Raw genomic sequence first — 20,062 nt, forward strand, 5'->3', positions numbered from 1 at the left:
GGCCGCGCCCTGCCCCGCGGGGCTGCGGGACTCACCGCCGTCATCGTCGCGGTTGCGGGGGCCGCTGCCGCTCGTCGAGAACGGCTTCCCTTTCCCTCCAGTGCCCTGTCTGGGGAGGAAGAGCACGGGCCGCTAAGGCACTGTGCCATCTTAATTAACCGTCCATGGTTTATAGCAGGCGAAGGACTTCTAATAAGCCGTACTGCCTGCAACGATCGCTAAAATCTTCTAAAAACTAACAAGCACAGTGGCTTAAACCTCAGCCCAGAAATCCTAGCAGAAGAAATTAGAAGAAGCCCTGTTTATAGGAACCCAGCCATGGTCATTGCTGCCAGCTTCGGGCAGAAGAATTGTATAACAAATGCTGAATTTGTTTAATATATGTATATGCATAAAATTTAAATTTGTAGCTGTGAATTTTTGCATTATCTTAAGTTCTATTAATCGTACATCACCCTAGGAAACTGCCAGCTGTATCTTCTCACTTCTACTTACTGCCCCAGCCTACATTAGTTTTATAATAAGCATTTGCTTTGCCTTTCTTGCGAAAATCCCAGTCCACAGGAGCAAACTTTAAGAGACCCAAAACCAGTATTCTACAGAAAAAAAAAAAAAAGAAAAGAAAATGAACCTCTCTGGGGGAGGAAGAGTGAGACTCAAAGTTGGAAGTCATCCTTAAAAACTGTCTAATCCAACTCCCCTGCAACAAACAGAGACACCTACAGCTCCATCAGGTGCTCAGAGCCCCACCCAGCCTGACCTCAAGTGCCTCCAGAGTTGAGAATCCAACACCTCTATGGGCAACCTGTGTCAGTGATCTGCATAGTCTTAATGACCCCCTGTTTTTCCTCTGCTTCAAGATCCATATAACTAAGTGCATCCTTTATTTTCCTCATCTGAGTAAACTTCACTTATAGTTGGTGTAGGATTATGCAAGTGGTGACAACATTTCATCTTGCCATGGCACGATGCAAATGGAACATGTAAGATGAGCTCCTTGGCCAGAGTAAACCAGAACAGCTGCCTCTGTAGCTGCACAGCAAGAGGCTGGTGCTCACAGGCCAAGTTCAGACAGTGAATACCTGGAACAATTTTGCAATGCTTTTAGTAATTATTATGTTTTACTTTGTGGTTTAGAGGTGGAGTTCCAATAAAATTAGTCATGCCTGGAATCACAGAGCTGACATGCTTGTGTGACTTCCATTCAAGTCACACAAGCCAAATATGTAGCTGATAAATAAAGCAATAGGAATCCAATAACGGCAAGCCAGCAAAACCAAAATAGCAAACTACAGTGAGAGCTTCTTCTCACAAAATGAGCATCTTCTTTCTGTATTAGTGTTCAATATACTCTGAACTTAAGGCAGGCATAAAAATCCTGAGTTAAGCAGAACTCGCAGTGGATATCTGCGTTGGTGCTGACAGGGGCAGACTTCCCTGTAGCTAATGACTGTAAAAGTCAGTGCCTTATTTGGGTTCAAATTGTAACACAAGCATGTTTTGAATCCCAAAATAAATTCTTCAGAATTCTGAAGAACTGTTAGGTACTTGAGAAAAGCTGTCCTTGCACACTGCCCAGGAGAGCTGTGTCTGCCTGAGCATGACAAAGGGGCAGAAGAAAGCAGAGTAGTAGAGGAGAGCATAGAAATACAGGTGCAAAACAGGATTAAGAACAATCTTCTGGAGAAGCACAGGGGTGGGTGAGCTTACTGTTAGGCATCTACCACAGCTACAGTTGAGGCACAGAACTCACAGGTCTGCTGGGGCCCATAATGGCATATTTGTACTCATAAACATTAAAAAGACTTGGGTTGTCATTTTCTCAAGGTTACAGTAAGTTGGCCACAACAAAACGCCATTCATTTGTTACCTGATCTGAAGTGTAACCTCACCTCTTGTCAGCTACTCCCAAAAGCAGTAAGTGTGATGTGGGACATACACTAACCTTGTCCCAGAGGCGCTCCACTGATGTACTCAGTACAGCACACCTTGACTCACTTCAGTGTGTGTTAGGAACAGCAGTATAACCAAGTCTGACTGCGGGACATGAGCACCTAGAACTGTTGAAATCTGCTAAGTTGGAGGGCTTTACAGTAGAAGAGAAAGTATGCACATAGCTGTTCAGCTTTAGAGAAGACAAAACTGTGGTCGTTGTGCTGCTTTCTTCACACTGAGAAGTGAAATCCTAAATCTCAAATAGCTGCTAATTATCTGCCATTCTTCCCTATTAAACAACAGACTAAGCCAAGAGTAAAATAGAAATTAGTCTATTCAGGAGTCAGATAATAAGCCAGGACATAAAAATCCCTATAACACTTTTTTTTTTGTGCATAATAGGGACAGAGTTTAATGTTTTACTCAGAAATATGTTGACTGTTTCCTGCTGTGACTTCTGATGTCTTTTCATTCACCCTTAACTTCTATTCCCATTAGCATGAGAACAGTGCCCTGTGGTGTAATTCTTATGTGGTTTTCCATGGTCTGAATATTTTTGTTACTGATATTTATTATTTTAAACCACACTTTCTTACATTACTTCAGGTTTTTTCCCCCCTCACAGATCTTTTTAAAAAGCATTTAACAGTTTTTGTAACTTTCTAACAGACAAACAAACCATGATTTATGACATTTCATATTAGGTCCTTCTTATTTCACGTGCTCTATGGATACACAGAGTGTTTCTGTTTAAGACTGCATCAGGAAGGCTTAGACACTGGTGAATGTGGTCAACCTCAGGGTGTTGCAGCATCTTCTAAAAGGCTTTTCAGACAAACAGCCACAGGCCCTACACGCCTTTCCCTGGACTGTAAAGCCTCAGCTCCTCAGCCTCCTTGTAATCTGACAACAGCAGATCTCATTGGTTGTGACTTAGATGGTTTGTTTTCTTTTTCCTAAAGCACTAGCATTTATTTATTTGTTTCTGTCTACTGTCTTCTCTACATTATCACAGCTCTAAAGTACTTTCATGTAAATCTTAAGGACAAAGTATTTGAGTAACTTAATTATGATATCCAACTTTTCCTCTGAAGTTAAAATTATAAAGGAATCTAACCTGATTGGAATGCTATGACATAATGGAAATTACAGTGGGGTGGGTAGCAAAGCCTTTGGTTGTAGCAAATGAGTACAAATCCAAATGCAGCAGCCACAAATGAAGAAACAAAGGGGAAAAAGCTACTTACCTTTAGAAGGCCTCAGGTAGGCAGGGATCTCCACCAAGGTACCACCTTGTTTCCACTGACAGTCCTTAAATGAGGTCTGGGAAGGGATGGATCCTGGCTGCACCACTTCTGGTCACTCAGCTTCATTGCTTGCACCTGAGCTCCACTGGGTGAGCTGCCTTCACACCAGGTGTTCAATCACTGCTTCAGGCCATGACTTTGCGTTTCTACTGCACTGATTTTTAATAGGCACTGCTACACAGGAAGGTGTTGTGCTATCCCCAGAAACACGTGTGCACTATGAGGAAATTATTGCTCCGTTGCTCTTTCATTTTGTGACCAGTTTAAGCCAAACCAACTAGGAAATTATGGGGCTTTAGGGATTCATGTTGCATGGGATTTGCTTGTATATTTCATTTTTCATAATAGCATTTAGTGAGTACCTATAAATCTTTCTTTCACGTGTGATTTCATGGATACCTCTTAGCTCATAGGAGATGTAGGTGCACTTTTAAGAGCTGTTTTAGGACACGACCTTTGCAAAACCTGCACACAGAGAGGACATTTAGCAGCAGCAGCAGAGCCAGTGGTTGGCTTGGCTGGTAAGATGAGATAATGCTCTGGGGAAAGAGGCTTCGAGTGGCTAAGGCTTCTGGAAGATGAAAGGCTTCTTGAACCTAGGAAAATGAACTGTGAGTTAACTGTCACACTGGTTATGAAATACAGATGCTGAGGTCATACAACAGGAGGAATTACGATGCTGATCTCACAAGCTGTTCAGTTCATGGTAAGTGCTGAAGTGCTGTTAGGGTATGCTACTAAAAAAGACAGTCTCGCTGTAGGAAAAAGAAAAAATAACAGACAAAAAAAAAAAACCGAAAAACAAGAAAGACCCCAAACTACTTTTATTAAAGACAAAATGCTGCAGTACCCCGCACGGCCCTGGCAGCCGTGGCCAGGAGGTGGCGGTGGAGCCCGGCAGAACGCATGCAAGATCCTCTGACGGGAGTCTGCTGTGAGCTCAGCGCTCGTATTGGCAATTCAGTTTGAGAGTATTTTGTCGACGCGGATCCTGTCCCTTTGCCATGTTCTTGCCAGTAGAGCTTGCAGCTTTCATCCCAAGTGGGAAAGCTACCAGGAAGCTGCTTAATGGCCCATCGCCATTCTTTGAGAGTGGCTGAGAACAAAGTAGAGCCAAGTACTGAAAATAGTTACCAGTTCTGCAGGTTACTGTGAATGCAGTGCTTAATTGACTTTTTACCAAGGTGAGAGAAGGTCGCCTTGCTTCTGCTCCATCGCTTAAGAAAGCATTGCAGTCTGAATGTCCAGTGTGTGCGAAGCAGACGCTGCATGAGCTTTACAGCTGTGTATCTGACCCCAAGATAAGTGCAGGAAATGGTTTATGCAGTAATATTCTGAATGCCAAAAATCATTCAGGTTATTAAATTGTTGCAAAATGTTTCCTGTTTAACTCTGTCCTTCCCGATTGCTTTAGCCTTGCTCAGTGCCGCAGTGCTGAGAAGGTACTTTCTGAAAAGCAGCAGCGCTTTGTATGTTGATAAAGGAAGTGCCAGACTGTGCAGCAAAATGCAAAAACTAAGACTGTTAATTATCTACAATGCGAAATGGGTGGCTGTAGGCAATAAAAGCATCTAATTGTTATGCTTACAAAATTACAGACCAGTCAGGCATAAAACAAGTCAGAGTTCTGTGACAGACAAATATTTTCTGTTTCCCAAGGCACTTCTTGTTTTATGAAGCTTAAGTATTGGCTTTCAGGTACAGGTACAATGGTAGGTGGTGTGCTTTTACAGAAAAACACAAGTATTGCAGCTGGCTTTAACTCACAGTTGCTGCAGAGTACTCAGAGAACAAATTTTTATGACAACTGTCCCATACATTTTAGATGCCCAATAATGATGTTGTAAGTATTGACAGTGATCTTTTAAAGAGATATGATCTATTGATAATCACATTTTGATACCATGGGTGGTAGAATGCAAGAATATTGATGCTTTTTTCATCAACAAAAAGCAAAGGGAGGAAGAAAGAGCCAGTCATTAACTGAAGCCAAACCTGATGGCAAGCTAATTATTACAAAGGTGAAGCCAATGCAGTTGAAGTCTTTTGATGTCATGAGTATGTTTAAAACTGATCAGAGAGAAAGTCAGGCAAGTCAGGGCTGAGTATTTGCAAAAATCTGTTCTTGTTGAACTTAAATTGACTTCTGTATGGAGCAGACATTCATTTTTAGAAACTACCACACTGCCTTGACTTCCTGCAATTTTCTTCTCAGAAAGCTGCAGTGGCTCATGAGAATTAAAAGGCTGACAGAAATAAAGCAATGCGCTTCAGGGGTGAGGAGCAACTGTGCTGGGTTTGGAAAGTAGAGATCAACAGGATGTGCAATTTCAGCCTGGGTAGTTCTTTCCGGTTTTGCATTGGGTATTAAAGTATTAAATCATACTGCTAACAACAAAACAAGGAGTTCTGTTTGTTTGGGTGCTATATTATTTGTCTACTTTAGTTGATTTACTTATTTCCTCCTGTGAGGTTAAATTCAAAAAGCTAACTCAGGTTTATACTTTCAGCCAATGCTCTATTGTCCCATCTCACAAGCTCACCATGCTGGAGAAATTGCAAGGGTCTACAGAGAATGTAAAAAGGAAAGTTTCTGGTACAGAGATGAGTGATCCAAACTTGTTCTTAACACACCAAGAGTGATTTCCTGATGTCATTGTGAAAATTGGCTGCAAAATGCCATGCCATTTATTGCAATGCATCATTTCTTGTCAGAAATGTTACTGAGTTGACTGTCACCCTAGTTTGAGCTGAGCAGTATATAAGATTATTGGATTGGATTATTTTATAGTATAATCATTACAGGCAAAGGTGGTTGAATTAAACTCTTGTTTAATGTGAGCTTGAAAAACAATAGAGTTGGCAGTATTCATGAAGCCAATTATTTAAAACAACAGTAGAAGTTCTTTATCACATTCCTGTGCATTTGAATGAAAGGGAAGTATCGCCATGTAGCTTGAGATTGTGTAATTCTTCAGATTTTAGAACGTTAGATACTCAAGGGTTTAGTGCCTTTTTAGTCCTCTTTAGGTTGTCTCTAAATTATATATTTTCTGAAAGAAGAAAATTAAATATGATGCATTTGTTCCAGGTGCCACAGAATCTGTCTGGCAGAGCATGAACACATCCTCACCTCAAAGAGATAGTAATCTAAACAAGCAGGTGTAGCAGGTAATTTAAACAGCACACTAAATTAGTTTGTGCTGTTTGTTTGTAAGATGAGTAATGTATTCAGCATTATAATCATATAAAACAAGTGTTTAACATATGAAAATTAACAAGCGAGTAACAAATTCTGTCTAATACTGTACATTTGTTCTTTTTGTTCTTACAGCTCTTTGTCTCTTGGAATCATGCTTGTCACCCAGGGGCTAGTGCCTGAAGGTAAATAGAAAGAATACACAGTGGGCATAAGTTACAGAGTTCAGACTCTGGAGTTAATACTGAACTGCAAATTTCCCTGTAGCCTGCTGTATTCCAAGATCAGCATTCTTCTCACTCATCATCATCATTGCTATAATGATTTGATCACTGTGTATTAATTGCTGCATTCGTTCATTTGAAAGAACACGAGCTGTAGAGAGAATTCATGAATTCAAAGACTGGCCACTAGTTTCTGTTGCCATGCTCATGTGTGCTCAGGTTAGGTATTCCCTGGGGCTGCTGTGGGGCAGAGCACTGCACAGCCTGAGCAGGGCGCCAGCATCTGGTATGCTAACTCCCTTTGTCTATTCTAAAAAGGCAGGCACTGTTCTTACAGTGACCACATACTGATATGAATACAGCTTTGGTGCAGAGGGACAAGGAATGCTGCCAAAGTGAGGAGACAGAGAGCTCTTTATAGAGGTGGCTTGCAATCTGCAGGCTAACATAAAAGAAAATTGTATTCTGTTTATGTGGTGAGTGAGCCTGCTTCTACACATTGCCCCTTGAGGTTCCCCCTGGGGATCACAGCTAATAAAAAACTTGAACATAGCATTTTGGGTAATGGGTGAAGGGCACCCACTCTAAAGTTTGCCATGGTGGGTGCATCCCATAGGAGAAAATCATCTGGCCCTCCAGCCCATGTGTATGGGGCTGCTGAATCACGGCCTGAACCTTTGATTGATCATCTGAGGCGAGCAATGAGTCAGCTACGGGAGCACAGGTGAAGGCAAATCACCTGTGCTGCAGGAAGGGGTGGAGCCTGGCTCCACCTCTCCTAGACCCATTTAAGAGCTGACTGCCAGTGGGGAAGGATCTCTCTTTGGAGATCTGCTCCATCAGGAGTTCATCTTGTGAGCCCAGGACAGGGTGAGTGACTTTCTCTTATTTCTCCAATATAAATTCTATTAGCTAAGCTCCTGGGTATATATCTATACCATCTGTATATCCATTGATTAAACACCACGTCACTTGTCAGCTACAGGAAACCACGGGGCCTTAAAGCACAAAGGAGAAAGTGAATAAACATTCTGACTTTTTCCTTTTATTATAGGCATTTTTGTCAGCAAACTCATGGAGCATTACCTAAGACAGCAAGTAAGTTGTATCTAATTCTAAAATAAAGGAAAGCTTATATGAAGAGATCTGCAGACCTCCAAAATCTCTTTTCAAAGTCTCTGTGTTTGGAATCTGTGAGATATTACCAGAGTGATTTAGGAAACAAGAATTCTCTTGTGTTTAAAAATAAATATATGAAATGCAGTTAGTTTAATGTAAACATTTTCAATGGTAGCTTATATTTACTTACCTATCCTCTCAAATTGGTCTAACCTTTGTTTTAGAAGTAATGTCAGCCCAATTGTCATCCATGCTCAGCAGATCATTAAGTTTTGGATATCTGTGGACCATCATAGTCTGCTATGAAAAGGAAGATAGGATTTTCTGTCTGTTCATTTGATGCACTGTGTTTAATTTATGACCATATGATAAAATGTGTAATACTGTAATTAGGCTTTTAAGTGGCAGGAAAGGAAATTGACTCCCTCTTCAGCACAAGTTAGGTGAAAAACCAGCCATGTTGAAGTAATCTTTTTGTTCTAATTCTGTTCTGGTTTCACAGAAAAACTGAAAATTTAGTGCTACATTGCCAGAAATACCACATTGTGCATACAAGGGTAAGGGAAATTAGTGCTGACATCGTGATTGAATTTCGTCACAGACTCTCTGTATAATCTGTTTCTCCGAAACTGAAGTCTTGTAACTCAGTTGGCTGCTATAAACGTTTCCTGTATGCATTTTTCAGGGACCAGTTGCTGTGGTTCATCATTGTCAAATGCATTTCTAAAAATCCTCTCTACAAAAATTGATCTCATTTGTCTTTTCGTATATTTCCCACAGACTTCACTGTGAGCTTTTATGCTTATTAAAATACCTTACTGATAATGGAAAGCTTCATTGTTTTTGTATCTCTCTCCCACCATTTTTCCTCACGTGGTGCTATGCACGGTGGCTATTTGACACTCTTTTGTATTATACCCTTTGCTCCTAACTCTGCTTTATCGCTACTGACCGGCACATTGGCAAAGAATGCTTAGAAATTCCTATTATATTTTGGTGATTGCTGGAAATGGTAGTTAGGACTAGTAAGTAATGGAATCATATTGATCGAGACATTTAGATATCATCTTTTGCAGTTTATGTGCAATTAAGTAGTCACAATAATTGGAGAATATAGGCAAGAGATTACTTCCTCAAAATGTCAGTATGCTGTGTGATTGTACTGGGAGAAATCAAGCAAAATTCTCAAATGTTTTGTTTGCTTTCAGTATCATCACACTTTCAAAGAATGAGAAGCAAAAGGGAAATGAAAGGAAGAAGGTTCATTTCCTTCAGTATCTTAGTCTTACACAGACAGCTTTCACATTTAAAATAATTTCATTTTATTTTCCATGCCAAATTTATTTTTCATAGACCCTCATTTCTGTGGAATTTCTCATTTTGCTGTATCAGCCTTAAGAACACCTCACATTCACCCAATTGGAATTTACTTGTATTGACTACATGCATGAAAACACGTAATTCTGTTCTATTCCTAACTTTTTTACTTAATAATCAAGTAATTACAGATAATATTGATATTTCAAAATGCATTCAATCGTTAAGATTCTAATAGCAAACAGAGCTGGAAGTGGGTAGTACATCTCGTATCATGGTTCGGCCAGAGCCTCAACAAGGATGCTACACGAGTGATGCTATCCTGGGAAGACATGGAGGTGAGAAATGAAAGAACCACATGGTGGGGTGGGGGACATGAGCTGTGCAATGTTTTCACCCCAGAAAGGAGAAAGATTCTTTTGAGGAAAAAAGAGGGATTACAGACTGAAAAACAGGGGAATGGTTGAACTAACTCCCACTCTTTGTCTACAAAAAACAGACCAGCAGCTGGGCTCTCTAAAAAAGTTTTCACACGTTCTGCTTGTGGTAATCTGTCCTACATTTCTCACAGACAGGCGAATGTGTGAAAGTGTTTGCAAATAGCTTGGCTGCCTGGAAGAGGGGAGGGCAGAGGCCTGCTTGAAATCCTGCCATGCGAGTTTTTTAAGGCTCCAGCTGCAGCTCAGGGCAGAAGTCTGATGTGGAAATGATTGGATTGAGTCTCTCTGGCCATTATGACATAGGAATTTCGAGAAGAATGTCGATAATGGTCCCTTTCTTGCTCTAAAGCTCATTGCTGCAGTCTGTATGGAACATCCTAGCAGAAGCCACTTAAGTACTCAAAAGCAGAGATTTAAATGAATGTTACAATAGAAAGGATTGTTTTGAAAGAGGACATTAGAACAAATTCCCAGTTTTAATCAACTTTGCCGTTTGAACATTTGCCACCAGGAGTGGCAAGTGCTCAGCAACTAGCAGAAAATGCTTTTTGGCTCAGGGTTACCTAGTAGGGATGGCTTTCAAAATCAGCAGTGCTTCTCTCGTGCCAGCTGGAGAGATCCGGAGCAATGTGGTCAGCCCGATCAGTTTGCTGTTCTAGTTGAAAATGAAGCCCTCAAGGAAAGGGGGGGAAAAAAAGCAAAAAATCTTTCTCAGAGGTATCTTGCTAGTGACAGCATGAAGGGAAAGTGCCAGACACAGTTAACTGTGATTGAATGACAACCTAAATCCACCAGCAGTCATGGGCTTCATTAAAGCCTCAGCCAACTGTGCTGATGAGGTGCCTTTGAAGATTTTCTCTCAAGTTAACATTGTCTTACATAGACCCCAAAACATATTTAATTAAGGATGGCCAATTACAAGTAATTACCTGAGTAGTGCAATAGAGGCTTTGATGGCTGCAGTGGGATTCGCTTTTACTGTTTGTCAGAGCCCAAGATTGCTGGATCTTAAAGCCAAATACAAAAGACCTTTTTCAGCCTTTTCCCTCTTTCAGATATCCTGTGTGAGAATATTTTCTCCTGGTGTATATTTACCAACTAACTTTTAAAATAATTTTGTCTCCAATACGACAAATCTTGCAGCTATATGAAGGGAATAATGCAGGATATCACAGATGTCTGGATTTGACTTACTCCTACAGTGGGTCCTGGAATTTCTGCTGTGTGACCTGCTCCCTTTTTCAGCCTGGATGTTCAAAGACCTTGGCTGCTGCCCTTTTAACCAGGTATTTAGGTGGTGTCTGTTTTTCAAAAAGGCTAGAAAACCCAATCAGAAATGTACTTATCTTGCAATTGTTCTCAGACAAAATTTCTTCCAATTTTTGATTGCTGGAAGGAAAAATTCCTCATATTTGGCCAGTATAGTATTTTGAATTTGCCAGGAATCAGTTTTGATGGACAAATTTCACATCAGACCATGTTGAAAGCAAATTACACTCGGATTTAAGTGATATTTCCCTTTGTCCAGTTTAAAGATGTAGTGAAGATGATAAAAATTTTACTGATTAGCTTCTTTCAAGTCTTTATTGCATAGAGAAGAAATAACTGAATTAGTTCAGTGTAAATCAGTTTGTCTGAAGTGGTTGTGTGATGTTAATATAGTTCTATCCATAGTGGTACAGTTTTCTTGTCATGCAATTTTTAGTATTTTGTCTGTTCTCTGCACGTTATTGGTTTCTTTCTGCCTTTGGTGCAATTTAGATCTTAGTGCTGAGAAATTAAGTTTGTCTTTGATACTTAGATGCTGGTAGTACTTTGTGTAGCTAGGAAAGTGACATAGGCTGGAAAGTTTGCAGTTAGTTTGCAGTTAAGCAGCCATTCAGACCCTGAGCTGACTGTTCACAGAGTGGTCTGAAAGTAGTAAGCTATGGGAGTTCATTAGGGTACGATCACACAACAATTACTGTGCCAAACCAACTCTTGATAGGCATCATATTTTAAAAAAGCATCAACAAAACACCTTATCAAGGGTATTAAAAGTGTGCCACATTCATTGTAGACCAAAAGATAAACCAAAAGATAAAATACTTTGATATTGTTCATGGTTCACACATGATCCAAGACTGGTAGGTGTTGAGGAAAAATCTTGAGGGTGCATTCCGTACATAAACAGCATGACATACAAACTTTCATGAAGTATCTCAGAAAATCAAGAGCAGATTTTTCACCAAACACTCATAGTGTTTACTTGGAAACCAGAAGTACAGCTACTGAGAAGTTTGGGCTTCATGGTGAGTTAGTGAAGCTTGTCTTCTGTGGTTTGGGGTTTTTTTCTTTTTGTCTATGTTATTCCTACAGCTCATTGTGCCTCTAATTTGTACCCATTTTGATCCATCTGCTTTGGCCATTTCTATCTGGACAAAAAGAGACTCTGCAGTCAAGATATATAGGATGTAAAACTAGAAAGTAACTACTAATTGGTTATAACAAACAGAAGACATTCCAGATTTACCAGCCTTCTAGATGATGTCGGCATCAAGATAACAGTAATGGGCAGCACCAACTCACACTTGGGTTACCTGAGGCAAGCCATGGCACACACTTGTGGCAGATGGCACTTCATGGCAGACTCTCAGGGGTTGCTTCTGTGGTCACTGGTGTCTCCTGGGGGTTACTGGATGGGTGGAAATAACTGAGCAGTAACAGCTGCTTTAAGTGTAACACTGTTTAGGCTACCTATTACTTTGTCGTAATAAGTCTGCTGTTATACAAAACATTGATGTCTTTTTCTCTGAATTAATTTCCATACTCTTTTGCCTATTGAGGCAGTAATATTCTGATGAGCTAATAGTGTTAGTCTAAGTTAATGACTTATTGCACTACAGTTGTGAGAAAAGGCCTTTTATGAATCTAAGCTGTATTAGCACCAAACTTGTGCTTTTCAAATTAAAACAAGCACAGATTTTGGGAAAATTGTTCTTTAACGGTGTTCAAAAGCTTTTTTTGTACCTTAAAGAGTTCACAGCCAAATAATTCTCTAAGCTTGGCAAGTTCCACAATACTCCTTGGTTTGAGAATTAACAGGGTTATAATCTTTGGTAGGGTTATTATTTAATTTTGTGAAAATAGAGCTTCTCCAGCATTGCAGGATGAACAAATCTAGTCAAGTCTGAAGCTGAGTAGCAAGGCTTCATTATAACGGTGTTGCAATATTTCTGAAGTATAACTTCGAAAGTTTAAAACAGCATAAATTCTAAGTTAAGTGGCTTTCCAAAAAGCAAGAAATATAAGAAAGACAGGGAAGATTTATGTACTGTGATAGTTAGCTTGATGAAATGGGAGCCAACTAGCTTTCACTGTGCTTTGACTTCCAGGCGTGTTGGTGTTTTTCTGGTGGCTGAGTGTGCATTCTAGGGATGGAATCTGATACTGAATATTGAAATTGAGTTGTTTAGAAGACTTGCTGAGCTTTTTCAGAGTGGAAGAGTGTCTTGTAAGTTCGTAGTAAAATCTGTATATAATAAGCAGATGTCTGGAATGTTAGTAGTTACAATGCATGATGCAGAAACACTTAAATGCATACTGGTTATCTTATACTAAAGAAAAGAATGACAGGAAGGGCTGGACAAAACCTTCTATGCTTTTATGGTCAGACCCTCCACATTTTTCTACTTGGGCAGATAAGCTCCTGATGATAAGCAGAGTGCTGTGAGAAGTTACTAGTACAGCTATTTTGTAGTAACTATGCACAACCTCATTAGCTATCCTATGTTAACTGTTATTATTGGTACATTCCATGCAAATTGGTTAAAGAGTTTGTTTTAACAAAGAGGAAGATGAGTAAACTGAACTTAAGTGTTATCTATTAAAAACAAAAGAGAAAGATTTAAGATAATCAGTTGCTTCCACAAAATGTATTTGTCTAGAGGAAACCTCCAGGAGAAAAATAGTTGATCAAGTATTGTTTATATAGTACTGAAACCTTCTATAGTGTTCTCTTGTAGTGCATGTTCTGTATTGGCAGGAAGATGTTTCAAAAAGTTTAAAATATCTGAAGAACGTAGATTCCCATTAACAATTAGTACCTGGAAAGTAGAACTTACTTCATCTGGAAAAGGAGTGTAGCTGTATGTTCAGAGATATCACAGCTTCATGAAGTCTGCAGCTTGGGGAGAAACAAAGCATTATCTGATTAGTAACATCAAGAAAGAAAATACAGCCTTCAGCTGTAATGCATGTAAAGGGAATAGCCTTTTGTAAGCCTTAATCTACTGAATGAAACTACAAATAGAAAAGGATTGAGAGTAAAAGAGAACAATGTATTTTCTTCTTTGGGGAAATTTCTATCTACATCTATATACAGTTTTAAAAAGTTGTATTTTGTAAAGGAATTATAGATTGAAAAGGAAGCATATTCCTATTAAAACATTGACTTATTTTAACTTTGGGTGAGCTACCTAGGCTACAATTCTTTTTTAAAATTGAAAATAGAAAGATGAAAGTTGACCAGTCAAGCACTTATAAGTCTATAAGAAAAATAATACTTTGAACTTATCCTTTTACCTTTTGAGAAAGCACAGCAATAATAGCAGAGTAGCAAAGCCCTAGGCTACAACAAGTGAATACAAGCCCAAATAGAACAGCCACAGAAACAAAGGGGGGAATTTTTTTTTAACCCTTGGAAGGCCTCAGGTAGGTAGAGATCTCCAACAAGGTACACTTGCCTGCACTGCCAACCCTTAAATGAGGTGTGGGAAGGGGTGGATCTTGGCTGCTTCCCTTCTGGTCACTCAGATGTATTGCATGCATCTGAGTTCCCCTGGGTTGACTTTGCCTTCCCACTAGGTGCTCAATCACTGCTTCAAGCCATGACTTGCATGTCCACTATAGTGGAGAAAGAGACAACAGAGCAGGCTGAGCACCCAGAGCTAACAGATGGGCAGGGCTGTGGTTGGGGCTGTAAGTAGAGCATATGCCCTGGGACAGGAGCCTGTGTGGCAAGGACAAAGGAGATGGTTGAATGTACAGCTAGATCAGGTGCTGCTCTGGTGCCTCTAAGAGCAGTGTTGATTTGGGAACACAAGCTTCTTTGACTTGACTTTCATGACTGAACAGCTGCTGGTTGTAGGTTGTCCCCCACACCTAATTTGCTTATATGGCATTGCTGCCAGGAATTCTGCTTGGGAGAGTGAAAAAAAAGGGATCTAACTTTTGATGTGAGCATTGCAGCAGGTCCTTGGAAATAGTAAGCTGCTTTTACTTACATGCTTGGCTTATATGAAGTATCTTGTTTTCCTAACTGTACTTCATTTGAGGAACTGCCTCCAGAACTGGTGAATCTGCAAAGCCTAAAAGGATTACAAGTATATCCATGATATTATGAATAATAGTTCTTCATGATACCACCTTATTGTGAACAATCATTACAGCATTCACAGGATGTTAATGTCTTATAAAGCTATCAGATTCTGAAAGAATGGATGTGTGTGAACAAAGGGATCTATTCCATACTGTGCTACTGCTTTTTATAGCTTGTCATATTTACTCTTTACTGATCATATTTTACTTAGTATAGGGTTTTGTTTGTTTGTTTTGAGAAGGCTTTAAAGAAAATTAGGTTCTCAGGAAATAGTGAGACGGTTCTTAAGGGCAGTTTAAAATCTAGAAGGCTTGAGAGGGCTTTGGGTCAACATACTAACATAATCTGGCAAAGGAAAAACATAAGCATGTTTGTTTACGGAGAACAACTAGAAAAAGTCCTTACTACTGTGAGGCTGAGCAATGAGTTTCCTTGTCATCAGTAGCACAGTACATGGGGGACAATTCTAACTGCATCACGTGGTTGGTTTAAAATCACTCTGACTTTCTCAGCACTGAGCTTTGGGAGTCATTTTGCCTAGTTTTCTTCAAACAGCAGATCAGTGCTCTATGACATCCAAAAGACAAGTAGAACATTAAAAATGCCTAAGAAAAAAAAAACTATAACACAGAGCACTTCTATGGCATCCCCTTATTGAGAGTACTGAGGAGGAGGAAAAAAAATTAATCAGAGGTACAAAATAGTTTCTTCTCAAAAGACTGAGGAGGTAACTCTCCAGGATGAAATCAACTCGAGGAATATTGTATCTCTGTCATGAAAGATGAAAAAAGAATAAGAAACTGCTGTTTTTTCATAAAATGATGACCTGAGATGCTGTTAATATCACATCATTGGTGTTTAAGTATCAGGTACTGGAACCAAAGCCACCCTTTTCTGTATCACTTACGCTATTGTAAAATGGTAGTTGTCCTTAGTTAAGAGTAGCAATCACATTTAAAATACACAATTAAACCAAACAAAATTATTGTGGCATTAGATTTACATAGAACTTAATTTTAGCTTGACAATTAAAAAAATGCACCAGAAATGTGCTCCTAGTGAGGGTTAGAAACGATAGAAATGAATTTATATTATTCCATGTAAGGAATGAATTGGCATTTTTTGTCTTTGGGAGCAGTTTGTGCCAAGACTGCATATCCCAAAAGGAATCTTACATCATCACTGAGCAACTGGAAAAACAACAAAAAGGCTTCCCACTAGGGATTTTTAATCCTGTCTAATCTACTCAGAGTTTTGGTGGAGGAAATTTGTCTTCATTTCCCCTTCATCTTAATGTCGTCTTTGTTATTTCAAGAATAATTTAAAGTTTTACATGATTGAATGTCCTTTGTATCAGACGATTGCCCAATGTTTTTATTGTGAGCCCTGCTTGTTTTTTTCATGCAGTATCAGATTATGAAAGTGATTCTTGTTTTTCACTTTGGCCAAACTTTGATTCTGTTATAGAGAAGACACTGTGACTGAAACGATATATTGCCATTCTGCCACAGATCTTAATGTCTCGGGAAATTGTGAATCGGCCAGTTGAAGAAATAACAGTAGCATAGTAAAAATGAGTAAAGGAGGTAAGTATTAAAACACACATAAAGAAGCATAGTGTCTTTAGCATTGAAGAGAACAAACGGAACCAAAAGCTCTAAAAGATGGCTATTATTACTGTTTGATTCTGTAAGAATTTACAGTTTTTATTTATCTGAAGTAATTACATAGAAATTAGGTCTCCAAGGGAACTGACATCTACTTTCCTGCAGCTCTCTCAATAGCTGTTTTCTCTGTCACATTTTATAATCTGAACATTTATGCATTTCTAATTTTGCTCTAATGCTTCACTTACTTAAATAAAAATACTAGTTATTTTATTATCTTCGTTATTTGCAAAGAAATCATTCCCTTGATGCTTTTAGGAACTGGAAGGTTGTTCATAGCTGAGACATCCTGGTAGTCTCCTGGCTCGATGTTCTAATTCAATTACTCAGAAGTGCCCCAGAACTGCTCTCTGGTGCTGGTGATTTACATCTACTTCTTACATTAACAAAGGAAATATTTAAACTGTGGACTCCAGTTATATCAATGTGCACGCTTGCTTTGGCTTAGCTGAACTAGTGCAAACCCATATGAGCAGCTCTGAGGCAAGAGCCTGAAATAATAATGAGATGCAAATTGCCTCATTCGTTTCCTTGAGCCTGAAATCCAAACATGATTTGTTGATTTCTATAAACCATTTAACAAGCAATCAGACTACAGAAAGGGTTATTTATAGTGCTGTTGTGTCATTTAACAGATAACAGAGATAACCGTGCTGGTTGCAAACCGGAAAAACTGCACTGCAGGCAAAGCCTGCTATGGAAGGGCTGATCTGGCTGCACATCAGAGCTGTGAGCAGAGGCCAACCCAGCTACTCGCTGAGAGAAGCCAGCCCAGCAGGGGCAAGCCAACAGGTCCTTGGCTTCCAACAAATAGTGGACAAGTCAGGATTCCCTCTTGAATCCCAAGTAGGCAAGAGATTTGTGTGTTCTGTTTGGAATAGAGCGTACTATTTCCCCAAGCTTCAACAGATCTGCTTTAGCAGTAGCAAACTACATAATTTTTCGTTTATGTGTTAATCTTCAATGTAGATGCATTCCAAACAACTTTAATAGGAACAAACTCCTAAAAACTCTTTGTTCTTCTGCTTATCAAGTCAAGGCATCCCTTGACTTGAGCAGGGACAAAACATGCAGGTAGAGCATTACAGTCTGCAAAAGAGCTGAGGAACACTTACCCAATCCTCTCTCTGTGCTCAGGCATATCAGTGACAACTGGATTTTGGATAATGCTGGTAGCTCCTTAAAATTGGCTGTGCATCTGCTGCCTTGAAGAGTTTTAGGAGATTGTGAGAGCAGTTGCTTCAAAGCTTTTTTAGAAGCATTCCTAGTGAAGCATTCAGACTGATTTGCTGATGTTTGCTGTACAGTACAACAGTTAATTTTTTTATGTAGTTTAAATTCAAGCAATAAAAGAAAACCTGTAGCTTTACAGTGAACATGAATAGAGTTAATTCACATTTATTGATGAACAATGGCCCATATGACAAATTCAATTCTCTTTTAATCCCATCATCTTTGTTGTTAGGTCAGATTGTAAATGCAGCCAAGGGAAAATATAAATGCTAATGCCAAGTGAAATTCTTACTGTGATTTTTGAAGAGCAGTGGGGAATCTGTATTCAAGTAAAACAGGGAGTCTGGTTAATGAATTAAGAATATGCTTTGCATTAGCTGGAAACATGTTTCAACATAAACCAAGAGGATCTGTCCTGCATTCTTCGCACTGTTCTCATTCTTTATTAGACAGACTGCATGCGTTTATTCATACTGCGGGTGCAGTATAAATACAGGTAACTGGATAGCTGATATGAAATGGAGTGGAAGAGAATACTGAAACTGTGGTACTTAATGAAAGAATGCAGAAGAAAGGAAGGGATAAGGCTCAATTTCTACAGCTGTTCAGTGATTCAGGGTTTCGATGCACACCAAAAAGCAAACAAAGTGACCCTACAATGACAAAATGTATCAATAGCCAATCAAGTTACCATCTATGATTGTGAAAACTCTTGTACTTAATGCTTACTAAGCCAAATTCTCAAGTGAAATCAAAGAACTTGAAATTGTTTTTATAGTAATCCCGATTTGTTCCTCCTAACCGTGTGCAGAATGAGAACCTTATGTTCAATTTAGATACATACAATATTACATTAAGCACAGACAGTCGGTCTTTATATCAATATTAATTATACGTGCCTTTTATTTTTTCACTAAGGAAAAAGTCTAATACAATTCATGGAAAATGCTGAATTTGCCCACCTGAAATATTAATTTAAGGCAAGACTAAGTCCCAGTTTTAGAGCAAGGGCTTCTGATCATTGTATTAACTACTAGTAGTCAGTCATGAGCACATAAGAAGAGCATTCTCCAAACATTACAGTTTGTGAGAACTAGAGGGAGTCTCACTTTTCAGTGGAATGGCCTCACTGCTGAGGTATCTGCATTAACTCTCATAGTTAGTGCCTGAAAGGACCATCCCCTTACATAAATAAACATCTAGTTGTGTAAGGCATTAAGATTCCTGAGACACACACCAAAAGTTACTATGCCCTTTTATCTTGTACTTAAGAAAATACAGTATTGATCCAAAATTTAAAAAACCACAAATGTTTATTATTTTCATTGTTGACTTCTTGTTCAAGAGCTGCGTCTTCTAGTGTTGCAGCATTTTTCCCCCCCTCAATGCTGTAAGTTTGCTCGTAGGTTTTCTCACTTGGAGGCTTTTCATTTGTCCAAAATTTTCATTCTTTCCAATGAAAATGCATTTCTTATAACTTGCTCTCGTTTTAACATGTAAATCTTCTGTCCCTGTTACTTTTTAACTCACAACTCAGAAATTTTGTATTTCCAAGATAAATCTAATCAGCTTTGGAACAGCGTACTAGATAAATATCAGAAAAAAACAGCAATGTAATTCTGGCAAGTTTTCTCGATTTTCAGTTTTAATCATGGCCACTAAAAATATTCTGAGTTACATTTTTAATACATCTTCAAGCTTACCTGATTAGCATGCTTTAAAAAAATTTTTTTTTAAATAATGATCAGCTTATCTGAAAGTGATCTTCATGTTTTGATGATTATAAATAGAATTTCTCTCTGAAAGTATTTTCTCATCTTTCCCTCATTTTTTCCCCCTCATTCCAGCTGATGGCTCTTACCTACCCAAAACAATCTTCTCATGTTGCTCTGCTGTGAGTCCACTAAATCAGTGAAATCTTCAGTAATTTTCTTTTTGATAGGCTATTTTTCATCTCTAATAAAGATGTCAGCAATGCTTTATACTATTAACTTCACCATGGCTTTTGCTCACCTATCATCAAAGAGCCCAAAGAAACACAATGCTGTGAGATTAAACAGCACAGCTGAAAATGAGAGAACTCAAATGGACAGAAGATAACATATTACTATTTTGACTGAGACAGAGCAGATGATGCACACATTAGAGAACACTTTTCAGTAGTTTTGCCAATGCAGCTCTGTTCTGACAGGTAACTGCTCCATTGCTAAGGATCAACAGTTTCAAGTTTTTTTTTTTGTTTGTTTTTGTTTTTTTTTGTCA

The 20,062-nt window shown here is 39.0% G+C and overlaps 1 protein-coding gene across 1 annotated transcript in view; it reads right to left on the reverse strand.

Moving 5' to 3' along the window:
* The window catches only part of OCIAD1 (OCIA domain containing 1), a 12,635-nt gene extending 12,591 nt beyond the window's left edge, over window positions 1–44 (reverse strand). Inside the window, exon 1 of the mRNA XM_010710215.2 lies at window positions 36–44. Within this exon, the coding sequence (XP_010708517.1) occupies window positions 36–44 (9 nt within the window). The remainder of the gene's footprint in view (window positions 1–35) is intronic.
* Window positions 45–20,062: the final 20,018 nt, after the last annotated feature.

The sequence above is a fragment of the Meleagris gallopavo genome, chromosome 4, assembly GCF_000146605.3.
Source record: "Meleagris gallopavo isolate NT-WF06-2002-E0010 breed Aviagen turkey brand Nicholas breeding stock chromosome 4, Turkey_5.1, whole genome shotgun sequence".
Classification (NCBI taxonomy): Eukaryota; Metazoa; Chordata; class Aves; order Galliformes; family Phasianidae; genus Meleagris; species Meleagris gallopavo.